The 16708-nt window shown below is 41.1% G+C and overlaps 3 protein-coding genes across 3 annotated transcripts in view; 1 reads left to right on the top strand and 2 right to left on the bottom strand.

The window, feature by feature from the left end:
- Positions 1-1008: 1008 nt before the first annotated feature.
- On the bottom strand, positions 1009-3864 carry PIGY (phosphatidylinositol glycan anchor biosynthesis class Y). Its single transcript, NM_001270946.1, has 2 exons — positions 3560-3864; positions 1009-2043 (listed from the first exon to the last, which is right to left on the bottom strand). The coding sequence occupies exon 2, from the start codon at positions 1809-1811 to the stop codon at positions 1596-1598; it is 216 nt and encodes a 71-aa protein (NP_001257875.1). The 5' UTR covers positions 1812-2043; positions 3560-3864; the 3' UTR covers positions 1009-1595.
- PYURF (PIGY upstream open reading frame) lies at positions 1009-3864 on the bottom strand. The gene is made up of 2 exons (NM_001038102.2): positions 3560-3864; positions 1009-2043 (listed from the first exon to the last, which is right to left on the bottom strand). The coding sequence occupies exons 1-2, from the start codon at positions 3760-3762 to the stop codon at positions 1902-1904; spliced, it is 345 nt and encodes a 114-aa protein (NP_001033191.2). The 5' UTR covers positions 3763-3864; the 3' UTR covers positions 1009-1901.
- Positions 3865-3912: 48 nt separating this feature from the next.
- The window catches only part of HERC3 (HECT and RLD domain containing E3 ubiquitin protein ligase 3), a 198430-nt gene continuing 185634 nt past the window's right edge, over positions 3913-16708 (top strand). Inside the window, exon 1 of the mRNA XM_059887450.1 lies at positions 3913-4154. The gene's annotated coding sequence lies outside the window, so the exon portion shown is untranslated. The remainder of the gene's footprint in view (positions 4155-16708) is intronic.

Below are 16708 nucleotides of genomic sequence, written 5' to 3'. Positions count from 1 at the left end.
AGTGATTCAGAAGACAGACCAAAACTGCATTCCTGAGTGGTTTCAACTTATTGTCCGTTACTCTGGGTAAATCACTTAACCTGTGTGCTTTCGTTTCCTCATCTGTAAAATTGTTATATCACCCACCTACCCCTTAGATTATGAGATTTTATATGTGTAATATGTTTAGAATTGTACCTAGTGTATAGTTTGTACTATACAAATGACTGCTAAATAAATACTAGTCAAAGGATGGAGTTCATACTATAGTCCCCCAGGGCTTTGCTACTCAGTTCCCTCTAATACGGTAAAATGCTTAGCTTGAAAAAGCTAAAATTGACTTTTTAGAATACAGTGCTTGTTTTCTCAGAATTGTTTCATTTACACTGACCACAGTGAAATTTGGAGCAAATTAAAGAGTAAAACCACTTCCAGAAGGGATGGGTCCCTCATTCAGTTTCTGTATTATTTGTATATTGCCAGAAGAGTAATTTTTAAAACAAGACTTGTACTAGAGTATATACGTTGAAGTTACGCATTAGAAAACACATCTAAACTCATTTTAATTTTCTTTTGAAGGAGAGGAATCACTATCTCAAGTTTCTGTTAAACTGCTTTAAGAGTCTATTTAGAATCAATTAAAGTATATTCAGTTCGTAACTACTGAAACATGTTGCACCTCTGAAATAGTTACTAATCAGCCTTGTTGGAAGTTCTGGAAAATCAGGAACTATTAATATGTCAAATGCTCATGCTCTTGTATCGCTAAGTAGGTCCATGGCAGGAAAAGGAACTGAAATGTGAGGCATAACATTAAACTCTAGGACATAATCAGCTATTTTCAAGTCTTTCAACCCCATCTCTACCCCCAGAAGCACGTATTTTCCTGGGAAATTTTTCTACTTTGGGTTAGTTAAGTGTCTCTCTAAACATAGCCTATAGTTTGAAATTCAGACTATTTTACATTTCCCCTTTCTTAGAATCATACTCTTGTGACCAAAGGAGGGGGAAAAAACACAAAACTGCAAATTGCTTTATGGCAAGTGTCAATATCTTTTTATTTATTATTTTATTAAAATTAATGTAAGCATTTGATGCCAAAGAAATGATGGTGATTTTAAAAACTCAGAATTTTGGCAAGTCCATGAAATTTCCATTTTACTATAGTTTTATATCACATTAGTTCAAATGCATTTCTCTACAACTACTCCAACATAGCTCCTTCGGAATTATTTTAGTCATCGTTAACATGTGACATTACCAAAGCCTTTAATCTAAAATAAACATAAAATTTCAAAATAGTAATTTTTAATTATGAATGGGATAAGCCATCAAGTGATGGTTGGGGCTGTTAATTTCCAAAAAGACAGTTTGTAATGTTCCTTTTGATATTCCAGGTATAAATGAGAACCTTCAAAAAACAAGGGCAGAACCAAAGTACAATAAAGACGCCTCTGCAGCTTAAGCCTCTCATAGACCCTAGACCCCTGACAGAAAGCTAGGCAAAGCATCTCTCCTGCAAATTAAGCGGGTTTCCAGTATTCCCATGTAGACGAGCCTTCAGAGACAGGCACTCAAGCATATCTTTAGAATATACCATCTTGGCTCTGGCTGCGTTAATTATGCCTGAAGAGTTTAATTCCCATCCAAGTCCAAAGGTGGAAGAACACATAAACAGGTATGGTAATCGGCAAGAGCAGACTGTAAAAGCACAGACTGGTGGTGCTAGTGCAGCCCTGAGGGAAGTCGTCTTCCACAGAGGCTGAGTAAAACAGTCCTGCTAAAGATACCAGTGGAATCAGGACAGTCAGCATAGGAAGAGACAGAAACATTCTTCTCCACTTAATACCCGCCACTCTGACTTTTTAAAAGGTAGGTGGTATTTAGAATATTTAGTTGTGTGTGTTGTTTTTAAGTATGATCTAATGCTGCTCCACTTCTTCTTGCTTCTTATTTTGATGTGTCATCCTAGCTGCCTGTGGTATCATATTAGGAATCCCATCAATAATTGGATAGGCTATTCCTAACTCTTCATTAATCAATTCATTTGTCGATGCTTCATATCTGAGGGGGAAAAAAAACCAAAATGAATCATGGAAAACAAAATGCTTGGAAGAGCTTGATGTTCAATAAACAGTAACATTTATCCAATTCTAAACATGGAGTTAATCCAAGAAAAGCAGAATTAGACGGCTTTTCATTTTAAAAGCAGTAATAGCCAATTGTACTATTTCTCTTAGAAAATAAATCTCTTAATTGTTCCCATTTTAGTCAGTTTCTCTTTTTTTTTTTCACTTTATCCTCAAGCTATGCCTTAATTTTTAAAAATACCAGTCAGAAAAGATCTTGCCCTTTTCATCCAAATAGTCCTTCATTACTCTTTTCAACCCCAAACAATCCCCATTAATTTACTACTGGAACAGACACTAGAGGAAATTTCAACTTCTTCCTTTTACATGCTTAATAGAGCAGCCTTATTGACCCATTAAAAAGGAAACCACTGAAAAATCAAAATACACAAGTCTGAGAGAGGGCAAAAATGAGCAAACTTCAGAATGTTATGTCTGCGAATGTGCTATTTACAAAATTAGCCAAAAAGCAGATCAAGTGGTAATTTCAAGGTTTAAGAAAACTGAATGAGCAATATGTTCATTATGAAAAATATTCAGAAAGAGAAGTGAAAAAGATGAAAATAAAGATTACTAGCAATCCACCACCCAAAGACTGCTATTGATAACATTTCGGTGTTTACTAGTGTTGTGAATGTTTTAGTAGCCTGAGACAGTAGGGCTGTTTACCCTCAAGACTCTGGGTTAAAGGTTAAGAAGGCCTTAAAACAAAAACACAACTAGTTGAGAACTAAAAGCCAAAGGGCAGCACACGTAGTTTAACATGCTTAAGATCGTACATGGCATTTTCCCAAGAATCTGGAGGCTACTACATTTTTCATCATCTTGGCTTAAAAATCTGAATGCCTTGGGTTTCCAATAGTTCATAAACTTGGGTCTACGTGAGAAACACTAGCGGTCCTGTTAGGAAAATACACAATTGCTCAGGCCCCGCCTCCAGGCCTCCCTATTCGCCCCGCCCTGGGTGGTGCCTGGAAATCTGCCAGCAACGCAGGAGACAGGGCACACGGGTTCGAGCCCTCGGTGGGGAAGATCCCCTGGAGGAGGAAATGGTAACCCACTCCACTCTTCCTGACTGGAACATTCCGTAGGCAGAGAAGCGTGGTGGGCTACAGTCCAAAGGGTCGCAGAGTCGGACACGACTGAACACAGCAGCAGCAACTGGCGATTCTAATGCGCAGCCAGTGAGTGACTAATCTATATGCGCCTCACCCAAGCCTGCGAGTCGGCGGTTGGCTTCAGAGGCCTCGGTTCCCCTCTGGTCTTCAGTCTCCCTTCCCCCCGCAGAGGGAAGATTTGGGAGCTGGCGGGCCCAGGTCCAAAAAATGGCAGCGAAGACTACCCAGAGTCACCTAAAAGACTCCTCAATGGCTGTAAACGGCCATGCGGTCTATCTGCCCACTCCCCTCGACTGAGGCCACGAAGGAAAACCCGCAGCGGGCGAATCTCACCTGAGCGGCTTCTTGGAGAGCGGACACACCAGGAACTCCAGCAAGGCCTGGTCGAAGGCGCGGGGCGGTTTCTCCGTCCTATCGCTCTTGTCTGCGGAAGGCCGCGAGCTGGACGCGTGCAGACACCTCAGGGCGACCGCGGACGGCGGCGCGCGTGTCCCTCGCAGCGCTGACGCGAGTCGGGCGCACACTCCACTCAGCATGGTCTGGCAGCTGCGACCGAGCACGTCCTCGGCCACCCGGGCAGCTCTAATCGATACCAGTGAATCCAGCCCCACGGGCCTGGCCCTGCCCCCCGGTGCTCTGGAAACGCTGTCCCCGACAGGTGGAGACCAGCGCTTTGGTTCCGAGGCCGCGACTGCTTTTCCCACGACACCGCTTGGTCTTTGACGGGCTCCGGAGACTCTTGGAGCTGTTCCTGCGCGTTTGCAAATTAGAAAGAAAACCAATGCTTAAGTGGAGGTGACTTGAGTTTTCACCGGAGCCTGTCACAGAGTTGCCAAGAAGCAAGTGGCCGGACCTCAAAGTCACACAGTGACTCTTGGACCTAGGCGGTTATCACCAAAATGAGGTTTCAAGCACACTGTCATATTGGGTATGTTAAAAAACACTACTTTGTTTTTATGTAAATCTTTACCAAGGTTTCTATAACCTCGTGTTTTTTTTTTTTTTTAATTCTTTCATTAAAAAAAAAAAAAAAAAAGAATCTGAAAAGATTGGCTTAGTCCTTTTAGCCTCTAAGATGTCCATATTCTTACCCGGGGGAACTCACCCTGAACTCAGTGGATTAACAGTAGCACAACTGATCTGCTTCTATAAATGAGCTTGGAAACTTCCAGAAGTCTATGTAACTGCGTCTGTTAGTTAAATGAGTGAACCATTCAATGGATTTTTCACCCCATGTCGGCTTCTTAGTCTCCAAGGAAATGACGCAGATTTGATCTGTTTCTTATAGTGTAGTAGATAAGTTCTTGGGCTCTGGGGTTCATAGTTTACTAGTTGTATAACTCCAGCATATGCCCTAAGTCCTGCTTCCTTATTTGTATAATAAGATTAATAACTGTACATACTTCACTTACCTAATTTAATCCCCATGTGCAAATGCATGCAAAGAGCATTTTGAAAATTAATTTTTGCCTGGGAAAATTAATTCTCAATTAATGTTATCTACAATTATTTTTATTTTTCTCTATTCTTCCTAGTGCAGTGTACTAGGAGATTCTTTGTTACTCATCCTTCTTTTCCCTCTTTTTTGGTAAATATTTAACCTTTTCTCATGTCATCGGGCTTTACCAAGTCACACTTGGAGTTCCTCAGAGATAGAGGTGGGAGTGAGGAATATAGAGACACAAATACAAGATTATATTTTCAAATTTCTCTTCCTCTCAGCAATGTAAAAGTGAAGAAACTTTTATTTTGCTTTTTCGCTCTTATTTTTGAAAATTCTTTGCATTATTTGATACTCTTTGTTCACTAATGCTCAGAAGACTTCAACCTAGGCAGTTGTCAGGTATGTAGCCTTGCTGCTGCTGCTAAGTCGCTTCAGTCATGTCTGACTCTCTGCCAACCCATGGAGGGCAGCCCACCAGGCTCCCCCGCCCCTGGGATTCTCCAGGAAAGAACACTGGAGTGGGTTGCCATTTCCTTCTCCAATGCATGAAAGTGAAAAGTGAAAGTGAAGTCGCTCAGTCGTGTCCAACCCTCAGCGACCCCATGGACTGTAGCCCACCAGGCTCCTCCGCCCATGGGATTTTCCAGGCAAGAGTACTGGAGTGGGGTGCCATTGCCTTCTCCTATGTAGCCTTAAGAGGGCCTATTGTAAAGTCCCTATGTTACCTTCCCATTATTTCCTACTAGGGCAGTAGTAGGAATTAATTTTTCAGGTGTAGTTAGTTGATACCTAGGGAAGGAGTGAACTGTAGATATGAGGGTGAGATATGGGGACACAGAGGTTGACTTCTGCCAGCATTGAATGATCTCAGGCCTGGCTGTGCTGGCCAGAACCTTGACCCCTGTTGGGTAGAGCCAGGCACCCATGCTTACAACCAGCTTCATTAGCTTCAATGCACCTCACATGGCTGATAGATTCTGATCAACTGGGTTTTCTAACAACTCGATGCACATGAGTTTGGGTGATGGACAGGGAGGCCTGGCCAATGGCACCCCACTCCAGTACTCTCGCCTGGAGAATCCCATGGATGGAGGAGCCTGGTAGGCTACAGTCCATGGGGTCACTAAGAGTTGGACATGACTGAGCAACTTCACTTTAATTTTTCACTTTCATGCATTGGGGAAGGAAATGGCAACCCACTCCAGTATTCTTGCCTGGAGAATCCCAGGGACAGAGGAGCCTGTTGGGTTGCCATCTAAGGGGTCTCACAGAGTCGGACACGACTGATGTGACTTAGCAGCAGCAGGGAGGCTTGGCGTGCTGCGATTCATGGGGTCGCAAAGAGTTGGACACAACTGAGCAATTGAGCTGAACTGAACCAGTTATAAGTTAGTTTCAGTTTTCATCCACATAGAAGGTTTAAAGCAGATCAGTTTAACTTACATTAGTATTTGAAAAATGGAGAGTGACAGCAAAATATTGAAAATGTCTTCAAATTTAGAACACCCCAAATCAACATCCAGTATTTAAAGAACATCTGAGTGTGTAAAGCATTAGTCCAAACCATGTAAATATTAAGTTGTAAAATTTCCCTAAACAGCCCTTGATAATTAACTCATTTCTCTAACTCATTTCTGCATGTAGTATACAAAGCTGAAAACAGGTGACCGTATAGAATTGTAAAGTCACTGATGCTTTTTCCTGCTAGTGTGGCTATGATCATTCCTGTCACAGAGATCTGAACTCAGGTACCATATTAGCTATGTGACCTTGGGAAATTCCCTGCCTCAATCTTATCCTCTGTAAAATAGTATAATAATACTACTTACCTTATTAGAGTTGTTGAGGGAATTAAATAGAGCAATATTAATACAAGGAAAGTAGTTAGCGCAGGGGCTAGCATGGAGTACACATTTTAAAAATATTTATTCATTTGTTTGTTTTTGGCTGTGTCGTGTCTTCGTTGCTGTGTGAGCTGTTCTCTAGTTGTGGCGAGTGGGGGCTACTCTCTGGTTGGGGTACTCAGACTTCTCATTGCCGTGGCTTCTCTCGTGGAGCACGGGCCCTAGGGCGTGCGGGCTTCAGTAGCTGCAGCTCCCGGGCTCTAGAGCCCAGGCTCAGTAGATATGGTGCACAGACTTAGTTGCTCCGCAGCATGGGGCATCTTCCTGGGTCAGGGATCAAACCCATGGGCAGATAGATTCTTTACCACTGAGCTACCAGAGAAGCCCCAGAGTACACATTTAAAGAATGTTATCAGAGCAGCATAATCTCCTATTGTGAGGAAGCTGGAGAAAATTCTGATGAAAAAGGAAAGTATCGGGTACCACTGGGAATCCAAATTTATACTTTACAATATGGATAATATTGAAACACAACTCTTGGGTTATCATATACATTGAAGGAGTTAGAAAACATAGGCAGAGGTGAGGCTAGAGTATATATTTTAGTAAAGTCCCATAAATGCCAAATTTGGGGCATTGATATTTGGGAATCTCTGATTCAGAGAGAGAGAGAAGTTAAAATCACTTTTCCACTAGATGGCATCAACCAATATTTGAACTAACATTTGTTCCCGCTTATACTTTTATTTCTGTGATTACAAATTTGTCTTTATTTTGCCAGTTGTTTCCTAAATTTGAAGACATCTGTTTAGGAATAAAGGGTCGGACATGACTGAGCGACTGAACAGCAACAAACATTTTAGGAACAAAAGTCACAAAAATTTTATTAGTTAGTTGCAATTGTAATGAGTTCATTAAAATCAAGGGTCTGACAGATAAATGTACAAAAAGTATGAAAAAAATCACAATTGAGAAAAACAGTTGATCAATAAACACATAATTATTCATCCTCAGTAGTAATGTAAGTTTCAAACATCAAAGAAGTTTCCATTTCTCACCTATAAAATTATAAATATTTTAGAAATGTAATTAATATTTGCCTTTCAATTATTAGTTTATTGAGTGCCCACTATGTAGCAGATACTGTCAGAGTTCTCCAGAGAAACAGAAATTGATTCTGTTGTGTGTGTGTATGTGTGTGTGTATACAGGGAAGAGTTTATTATGAGGAATTGGCTCACATGATTATGGAAACTGAGAGACCCAGGAAAGCCAGTGGTGAAATCCATTCGGAATCCCTGAAGGCTTGAGGGCCAGAGGAATGGATGGTATAAATCCTAGTCCAAGGGCAGAAGACAGATGTTCGAGCTCAAGCAGCCAAGTAGGAAGCAAAAGGCAGGAAATCCTCCTTCCTCCTTCTTTTTATTCTATTCAGACCTTCAGTGGATTGAATGATGCCCATCCACATCGCAGTGAGCTATCTGTTTTCCTGAGTCTACTGATTCAAATACTAATCTCATCTATACCTCACAGACATACCCAGAAATAATGTCTAACCTGGGCAGCCCTTGACCCAGTCAAGTTGACACAAAAAGTTAATATCACACTGCCCTAGAGGCTGGAGCTATCCTCTGCATACACTGTAATACAGTTTTTGAAAATAAAAACTCATCACAATACCAAAATGATTATTAAGTATAAGTAAAAAAACAAGGATACTAATTTTATTCATAAGTACAATTATATTTATTGTTTTATTTTAACACCAGAAACATTATGTATTGGGGTTTAGCTGATTAACAATGTTGTGATAGTTTCAGGTGAACAGTGAAGGGACTCAGCCATACATATGCATGTATCCATTCTCCCACAAACCCTGCTCCCATCCAGGCTGGAACATAACATTGAGCAGAGGTGCATGTGTTATGCAGTAGGTTTTTGCTGGATATCCATTTTAAATATAGCAGTTGTATACGTGACCTTCCCAAAGTGCCCCCGCCCTGGCGACCATGAATGTGTTTTCTAAGTCTGTGAGTCTCTTTCTGTTAGTCCAATTATTTTTTTTAACCAAGAGTTTAGGGATAGAAAAAAAGAATAAAAATCAATTATTGATTGTTGTTAGGTTGTTGGGATATTACTAAATTGTTCTTTCATTGTTTTTTCTCTTTTGAATTATTTCTTTAATAAAGTAGTTTTAAACTCTAAGTATTACCAGTTAATATTTGAGGTTAATCATTGATAGATGTGTATCTTATTTCAAAACTATTGATTCAGTCAGTGAATATTTATTAAGCACTTTCTGTATTCTCAGTATTATAATAGGAGGTAAAAAGAAGAGGCATAAAAATGTGAAAGATATGATCCAAATTATGGACTTAAAAAGTTCATGATCTTAAGGGCAGTATATAGCATAGGATAAAGTTAACTAAAAAACCTGGTTTATACATGATGCATTTTTATGTGTTTATTCAGCATTTGTTGAATTTGTATTGTGCATCAGGTACACAAAGGAGGGAGTGATACCTGTGCCTGATGGAAGGGCTGAGGGAGTATCAGTAAAGTATGGGTTTTATAGACTATCAAATTACGTACTTAGGTCTAAGGAGACACCCATTTTAGCCCCTTTTATAATCTCTCTTAATCCATGAAAACAAATTTTAATTTTGCAATGAGGATATAGATGGTTACTGGCAGAGATGAGTATGACCAGCTTCCATGTTTTCTCAGTGGTAAAGAATCCACCTGCCAATGCAGCACATGCGAGTTTGATTCCTGGGTTGGAAAGATCCCCTGGAGGAGGGCATGACAACCTATTCTAGTATTCTTGCCTGGGAAATTCCATGGACAGAGGACCCTCGTGGGCTGTGGTTCATGGGGTTTCAAGAGTTGGGTACAACTTACAACTGAAAGTTGTATCTAGCCTAGAGGAGCTATCCCACGTTGAAGGTCAGGAAGGGCGGCAGTGAGGAGATACCCCTCATCCAAGGTAAGGAGCAATGGCTGCGCTTTGCAGAAGCAGCCGTGAAGAGATACCCCACATCCAAGGTAAGAGAAACCCAAGTAAGACGGTAGGTGTTGCAAGAGAGCATCAGAGGGCAAACACACTGAAACCATACTCACAGAAAACTAGTCAATCTAATCACACTAGGACCACAGCCTTGTCTAACTCAGTGAAACTAAGCCATGCCCACGGGGCAACCCAAGATGGGCGGGTCATGGTGGAGAGATCTGACAGAATGTGGTCCACTGGAGAAGGGAATGGCAAACCACTTCAGTATTCTTGCCTTGAGAACCCCATGAACAGTATGAAAAGGCAAAATGATAGGATACTGAAAGAGAAACTCACCAGGTCAGTAGGTGCCCAATATGCTACTGGAGATCAGTGGAGAAATAACTCCAGAAAGAATGAAGGGATGGAGCCAAAGCAAAAAGAATACCCAGCTGTGGATGTGACTGGTGATAGAATCAAGGTTCGATGCTGTAAAGAGCAATATTGCATAGGAACCTGGAATGTCAGGTCCATGAATCAAGGCAAATTGGAAGTGGTCAAACAAGAGATGGCAAGAGTGAACGTTGACATTCTAGGAATCAGTGAGCTAAAATGGACTGGAATGGGTGAATTTAACTCAGATGACCATTATATCTACTACTGCAGGCAGGAATCCCTCAGAAGAAATGGAGTAGCCATCATGGTCAAGAAAAGAGTCTGAAATGCAGTACTTGGATGCAATCTCAAAAACGACAGAATGATCGCTGTTCGTTTCCAAGGCAAACCATTCAATATCACAGTAATCCAAGTTATGCCCCAACCAGTAACGCTGAAGAAGCTGAAGTTGAACAGGTTCTATGAAGACCTACAAGACCTTTTAGGACTAACACCCAAAAAAGATGTCCTCTTCATTCTAGGGGACTGGAATGCAAAAGTAGGAAGTCAAGAAACACCTGGAGTAACAGGCAAATTTGGCCTTGGAATACGGAATGAAGCAGGGCAAAGACTGAGTTTTGCCAAGAATATGCACTGGTCATAACAAACACCCTCTTCCTACAACACAAGAGAAGACTCTATACATGGACATCACCAGATGGTCAACACTGAAATCAGATTGATTATATTCTTTGCAGCTAAAGATGAAGAAGCTCTATACAGTCAGCAAAAACAAGACCAGGAGCTGACTGTGGCTCAGACCATGAACTCCTTATTGCCAAATTCAGACTTAAATTGAGGAAAGTAGGGAAAACCACTAGACCATTCAGGTATGACCTAAATCAAATCCCTTATGATTATACAGTGGAAGTGAGAAATAGATTTAAGGGCCTCGATCTGATAGATAGAGTGCCTGATGAACTATGGAATGAGGTTCGTGACATTGTACAGGAGACAGGGATCAAGACCATCCCCATGGAAAAGAAATGCAAAAAAGCAAAATGGCTGTCTGGGGAGGCCTTACAAATAACTGTGAAAAGAAGAGAAGCGAAAAGCAAAGGAGAAAAGGAAAGATATAAACATCTGAATGCAGAGTTCCAAAGAATAGCAAGAAGAGATAAGAAAGCCTTCTTCAGCGATCAATGCAAAGAAATAGAGGAAAACAACAAAATGTGTAAGACTAGAGATCTCTTCAAGAAAATCAGAGATACCAAAGGAACATTTCATGCAAAGATGGGCTCAATACAGGACAGAAATGGTATGGACCTAACAGAAGCAGAAGATATTAGGAAGAGATGGCAAGAATACACAGAAGAACTGTACAAAAAAGATCTTCACGACCCAGATAATCACGATGGTGTGATCACTCACCTAGAGCCAGACATCCTGGAATGTGAAGTCAAGTGGGCCTTAGAAAGCATCACTACGAACAAAGCTAGTGGAGGTGATAGAATTCCAGTTGAGCTATTCCAAATCCTGAAAAATGATGCTGTGAAAGTGCTGCACTCAACATGCAGCAAATTTGGAAAACTCAGCAGTGGCCACGGGACTGGAAAAGGTCAGTATTCATTCCAATCCCAAAGAAAGGCAATGCCAAAGAATGCTCAAACTACCGCACAATTGCACTCATCTCACACGCTAGTAAAGTAATGCTCAAAATTCTCCAAGCCAGGCTTCAGCAATGTGTGAACCGTGAACTTCCTGATGTTCAAGCTGGTTTTAGAAAAGGCAGAGGAACCAGAGATCAAATTGCCAACATCCGCTGGATCATGGAAAAAGCAAGAGAGTTCCAGAAAAGCATCTATTTCTGCTTTATTGACTATGCCAAAGCCTTTGACTGTGTGGATCCCAATAAACTGTGGAAAATTCTGAAAGAGATGGGAATACCAGACCACCTGATCTGCCTCTTTAGAAATGTGTATGCAGGTCAGGAAGCAGCAGTTAGAACAGGACATGGAGAAAGACTGGTTCCAAATAGGAAAAGGAGTACGTCAAGGCTGTATATTGTCACCCTGTTTATTTAACTTATATGCAGAGTACATCATGAGAAACGCTGGACTGGAAGAAACACAAGCTGGAATCAAAATTGCCGGGAGAAATATCAATAACCTCAGATATGCAGATGCCACCACCCTTATGGCAGAAAGTGAAGAGGAACTCAAAAGCCTCTTGATGAAAGTGAAAGTGGAGAGTGAAAAAGCTGGCTTAAAGCTCAACATTCAGAAAACGAAGATCATGGCATCTGGTCCCACCACTTCATGGGAAATAGATGGGGAAACAGTGGAAGCAGTGTCAGACTTTATTTTTCTGGGCTCCAAAATCACTACATATGGTGACTGCAGCCATGAAATTAGAAGACGCTTACTCCTTGGAAGGAAAGTTATGACCAACCTAGACAGCATATTCAAAAGCAGAGACATTACTTTGCCAACAAAGGTTCGTCTAGTCAAGGCTATGGTTTTTCCAGTGGTCATGTATGGATGTGAGAGTTGGACTGTGAAGAAAGCTGAGTACCGAAGAATTGATGCTTTTGAACTGTGGTGTTGGGGAAGACTCTTGAGAGTCCCTTGGACTGCAAGGAGATCCAACCAGTCCATTCTGAAAGAGATCAGCCCTGGGATTTCTTTGGAAGGAATGATGCTAAAGCTGAAACTCCAGTACTTTGGCCACCTCATGCGAAGAGTTGACTCATTGGAAAAGACTCTGATGCTGGGAGGGATTGGGGGCAGGAGGAGAAGGGGACGACAGAGGATGAGATGGCTGGATGGCATCACTGACTCAATGGATGTGAGTCTGAGTGAACTCCGGGAGTTGGTGATGGACAGGGAGGCCTGGCGTGCTGCGATTCATGGGGTCGCAAAGTGTCGGACACGACTGAGTGACTGATCTGATCTGATCTACAACTGAATAACAACAAACAACAACAACAACCATCAAGACTATACAGCAACTCAGATAAGAATGAATGATATGGATTTGAGTTGATATTGAAGAAAGTGAAGTTGCTCAGTATGTCCGACTCTTTGAGACCCCATGGGCTGTAGCCTGCCAGGCTCCTCCATCCATGGAATTTTCCAGGCAAGGATATTGGAGTGGGTTGCCATTTCCTTCTCCAGGGGATTTTACCCTGCCAGGGATTAAACCCTGGTCTCCTGCACTGCAGGCAGACTCTTTACCGTCTGAGCCATCAGGGATATTGAAGGGCTAAATGTTAAAATACATTTTAACAGCTTGTATATATAAGCATCAGATTTCAAAACTGATTAAAAAAATGTCCAGATTTGATCTTCAGCTTAAAAGTTCAGCTTAAGTAGGGAATGCAAACATGTGAAAAGCAGAATAGTATTTCTTAAAGTCTCATCAGGACTATTTTGTTCTTTAAAATATTCTTTTTATACATATTTTGAAATATTTAAAAAGTAAGAGGTCATTAAAACAAATGTATCAAAGAGCAAGTGACCAGATAAGCAATTTCTCATAATAATTTATCTACTTAGAATAAAGGAAGTCAAGGAAAAATGGCAGAAAGTTCTTTCCAACTTGGCTTTAAATAGGAATAGTGGTAGTGCCCATCTGTGCTGGGTACTTGGGCCCTCCCTACCTCCTTTTCACCCTCCTTCTAGTTGGAGAAATTGGAAAGCTAAAGGTACATTTTCCAAAAAATAAAAGTACACTTTACAGACTCTTGCAACTAGGCTTGTGGATGTGCACACACATGAGATTTGAAACAGAGCAGAAGCAAGCTGCCTGCAGAAGGGAGTGCTGACAGGTGGGTTGCATGGGCTTTGCATGGGCTGACTCCATGTTTCTCTCTGAACAGATCTCAAATATGAGACAGCTGTGGCAGCAATAGCAGTGGTAGCAGCAGAGTTTTCTGCGCTCCGGATCACAGCTATGAGGGCGTGACCTTAATGCCAAACCTCAGAGCAAGCCCCCTATTTCTGCTTTTCCTGCTCTTCAAATGAATTTATAAGCATGGATTTCACTATATTAAATTCCTTTATATTGGAAATACCTAGAATAATTTATTTTTCCCATCCTGAATCCTGAGTGATAAACTATGGCAGAGTGTTGATATAAGAATATAACATAATAATATATGTAAATCACTTAGAATAGGACCTGGCACTTTGTACTCAATATATGATAGTTATTAAAATTTTTATCAGGAATGAGTTAAAAATGCAAAGAACAATGTAGGTCAGAGGTTGAAAACTATGGCTTGAGGGCCAAATTGAGCCCACAACTATTTTCGTAAATAAAGAAGTTTTATTAGAACCCAGCTACTATCATTTGTTTACATGTTGTCTGTGGCTGCTTTCATTCTTCAAGGTCACAGTTCCAACAGAAACAATCAACCACAAAGCCTAAAGTATTGACTCTCTGGCCCTTTACAGAAAATATTTGCTTACCCCTGATCAAAGCTATGAAAAACAATGAGGAGTATGAGGACTAGGAAGCATTTGTGGAAACTGTCATCCTCTTGACAAGAGCTGTCATAGTTAGGAAAAACCATTTGGGAAGTTTTCTTTCTGCAAAGGTTCAAAGTAGAGCATTAAGGAATGGGGAGGATATGGTACATGCAAAATTCTGATTTTATAGATAAAAATTGGAGGAATCAAAGGAGGCAAAACTGATGTCACCTGAGGCCTCAGCAAGTAATTTGGTAGCATTCATAGTATGGACCCTAGCCACTTCCTAAGGTTTGCTTCTGGATCATGCAACCCAACCAGAAGTCTGTGTTGCTTCTTTCTTACCCAACTGGTCCCTAGTTCTTACAGTTTGTTTCTTCATAAATTCTCTGGCATTCACTCACTTTGATCTTCATAGTCACTGTTTGAATCCATGCCTCAGATATTTTAAAAGTGTGGTTAACTGAATATAGTCCTAAATTCCTTGTTTTTTAGTTTTTCTCCTTTAAAATTCAAGTTTAGAAACTTTCTGTTTCTTTCTCATTGGCAACTGTGTTAAAATGTTCACAGAAAGAAAAATTATTTATGCTTGACTTACTACTTTTCAAAAGATTCACTGACACATCATTATCACCCAAAGTCCATAGTTTACCTTAGGATTCACTCTTGGTGTTGTACAGTCTGTGGATCCGGGCAAATGCATAGTGGCATGTACGCTTCCCAAGTGGCTCGGTGGTAAAGAATCCGCCTGCCAGTGCAGGAAATGTAGGAGATGTGGGTTTGATCCCTGGATTGGAAAGATCCCTGGAGAAGGAAATGGCAGCCCATTCCAGTATTCTTGCCTAAAAAATCCTGTGGACAGAGGAGCCTGGTGGAATTCAGTCCATGGGGTCACGAAGAGTTGAATGACACTGAGCAGCCGAGCACACAGACACGCATAATGGCGTGTTCACACCACTGTGGTATCATACAGAGTTTCTCCACTGCCCTAAAATTCCTCTTTGTTCCACCTACTTTTATGTTTGATTTTAAAGTTCTATAGTGTTTTCAATTTTAACTACGTGTCTTAGCTTTTTTATCTTTTCTTTACTCCTTGTCTCCCTCTTTCTGTATACCTCCTCCCACTCCTTTCTTCCCCATTTCCTTCCTGCTCCTGGATACATATGATCCATATCATCTGACAGCACTTTTCAAACTTGAATGTGCATATGAGTCACCTGGGTATCTTGTTAAAATGCAAATCCTGATTCAGTATGGCTGAGATCATATTGAATAGGAAGTTTGAAATCCTCATGTCTTAAAAGCTTCTAGATGATGCTACTGACTTTCAGATCACACTTTCAGTAGGAAAAATTTCGAACACTGATTCTCAAACTGGGATGATTTTGGCCTCCAGAGGACACTTGGCAATGTTCTGGAGACATCTTTGTTACAGCTGAGGTGGTGTACTGGGTAGAGTCCAGGAATGCTGCTAAACATCTTACATCTTATGCACAAGATAGTCCCTCACAACAAAGAATTATCTCAACCTAAAGGTCAGTAGTGCTAAGGCCAAGAACCCTGCTCTACAATGATCTTAAACACTGTAAATACCTGATGTGTATCTTTTATGACTCTAACAGGTTTTCTTGAGAGTTTTTTTTTTGGAGGTGGTAGTGGGGTTAGTTGGTAGGAAAAAGCTTTCCAGGTTGCTCCCAATGAGGCCTTATAGGTTCCCTCTTCTAAGCCAGCTCCTGAAAGGGTTTTTTACATAATATCAAGAAGAATTTTTTTCTTTCAAAAGTCTCCTGCTGCTGCTGCTAAGTTGCTTCAGTCGTGTCCGACTTTGTGCGACCCCACAGATGGCAGCCCACTAGGCTCCTCTGTCCCTGGGATTCTCCAGGCAAGAATACTGGAGTGGGGTGCCATTGCCTTCTCCGATGTACTCCGCATATAAGTTAAATAAATAGGATGACAATATATAGCCTTGACATACTCCTTTCCCAATTTTGAACCAGTTCGTTGTTCCATGTAAGGTTCTAATTGTTGCTTCTTGACCTGCATTTAGGTTTCTCAGGAGACAGGTAAGGTGGTTTGGTATTCCCATCTCTTTAAGAATTTACCAGTTTGTTGTGATTCACGCAGTCAAAGGCTTTAGTGTAGTCAGTGAAGCAGAAATGGATGTTTTTCTGAAATTCCCTTGCTTTCTCTGTGATTCAAAGGATGTTGGCAGTTTTATCTCTGGTTCCTCTGCCTTTTCTAAATCCAGCTTGAACATCTGAAAGTTCTCATTTTATGTACTGCTGAAGCCTATCTATCTTGAAGGATTTTGAGCATTACCTTGCTAGCATGTGAAGTCAACAGAATTATATGGAAGCCT

Source organism: Bos taurus, chromosome 6, assembly GCF_002263795.3.
Source record: "Bos taurus isolate L1 Dominette 01449 registration number 42190680 breed Hereford chromosome 6, ARS-UCD2.0, whole genome shotgun sequence".
Lineage (NCBI taxonomy): Eukaryota > Metazoa > Chordata > Mammalia > Artiodactyla > Bovidae > Bos > Bos taurus.
This window is presented reverse-complemented; position numbering and strand designations above follow the sequence as displayed.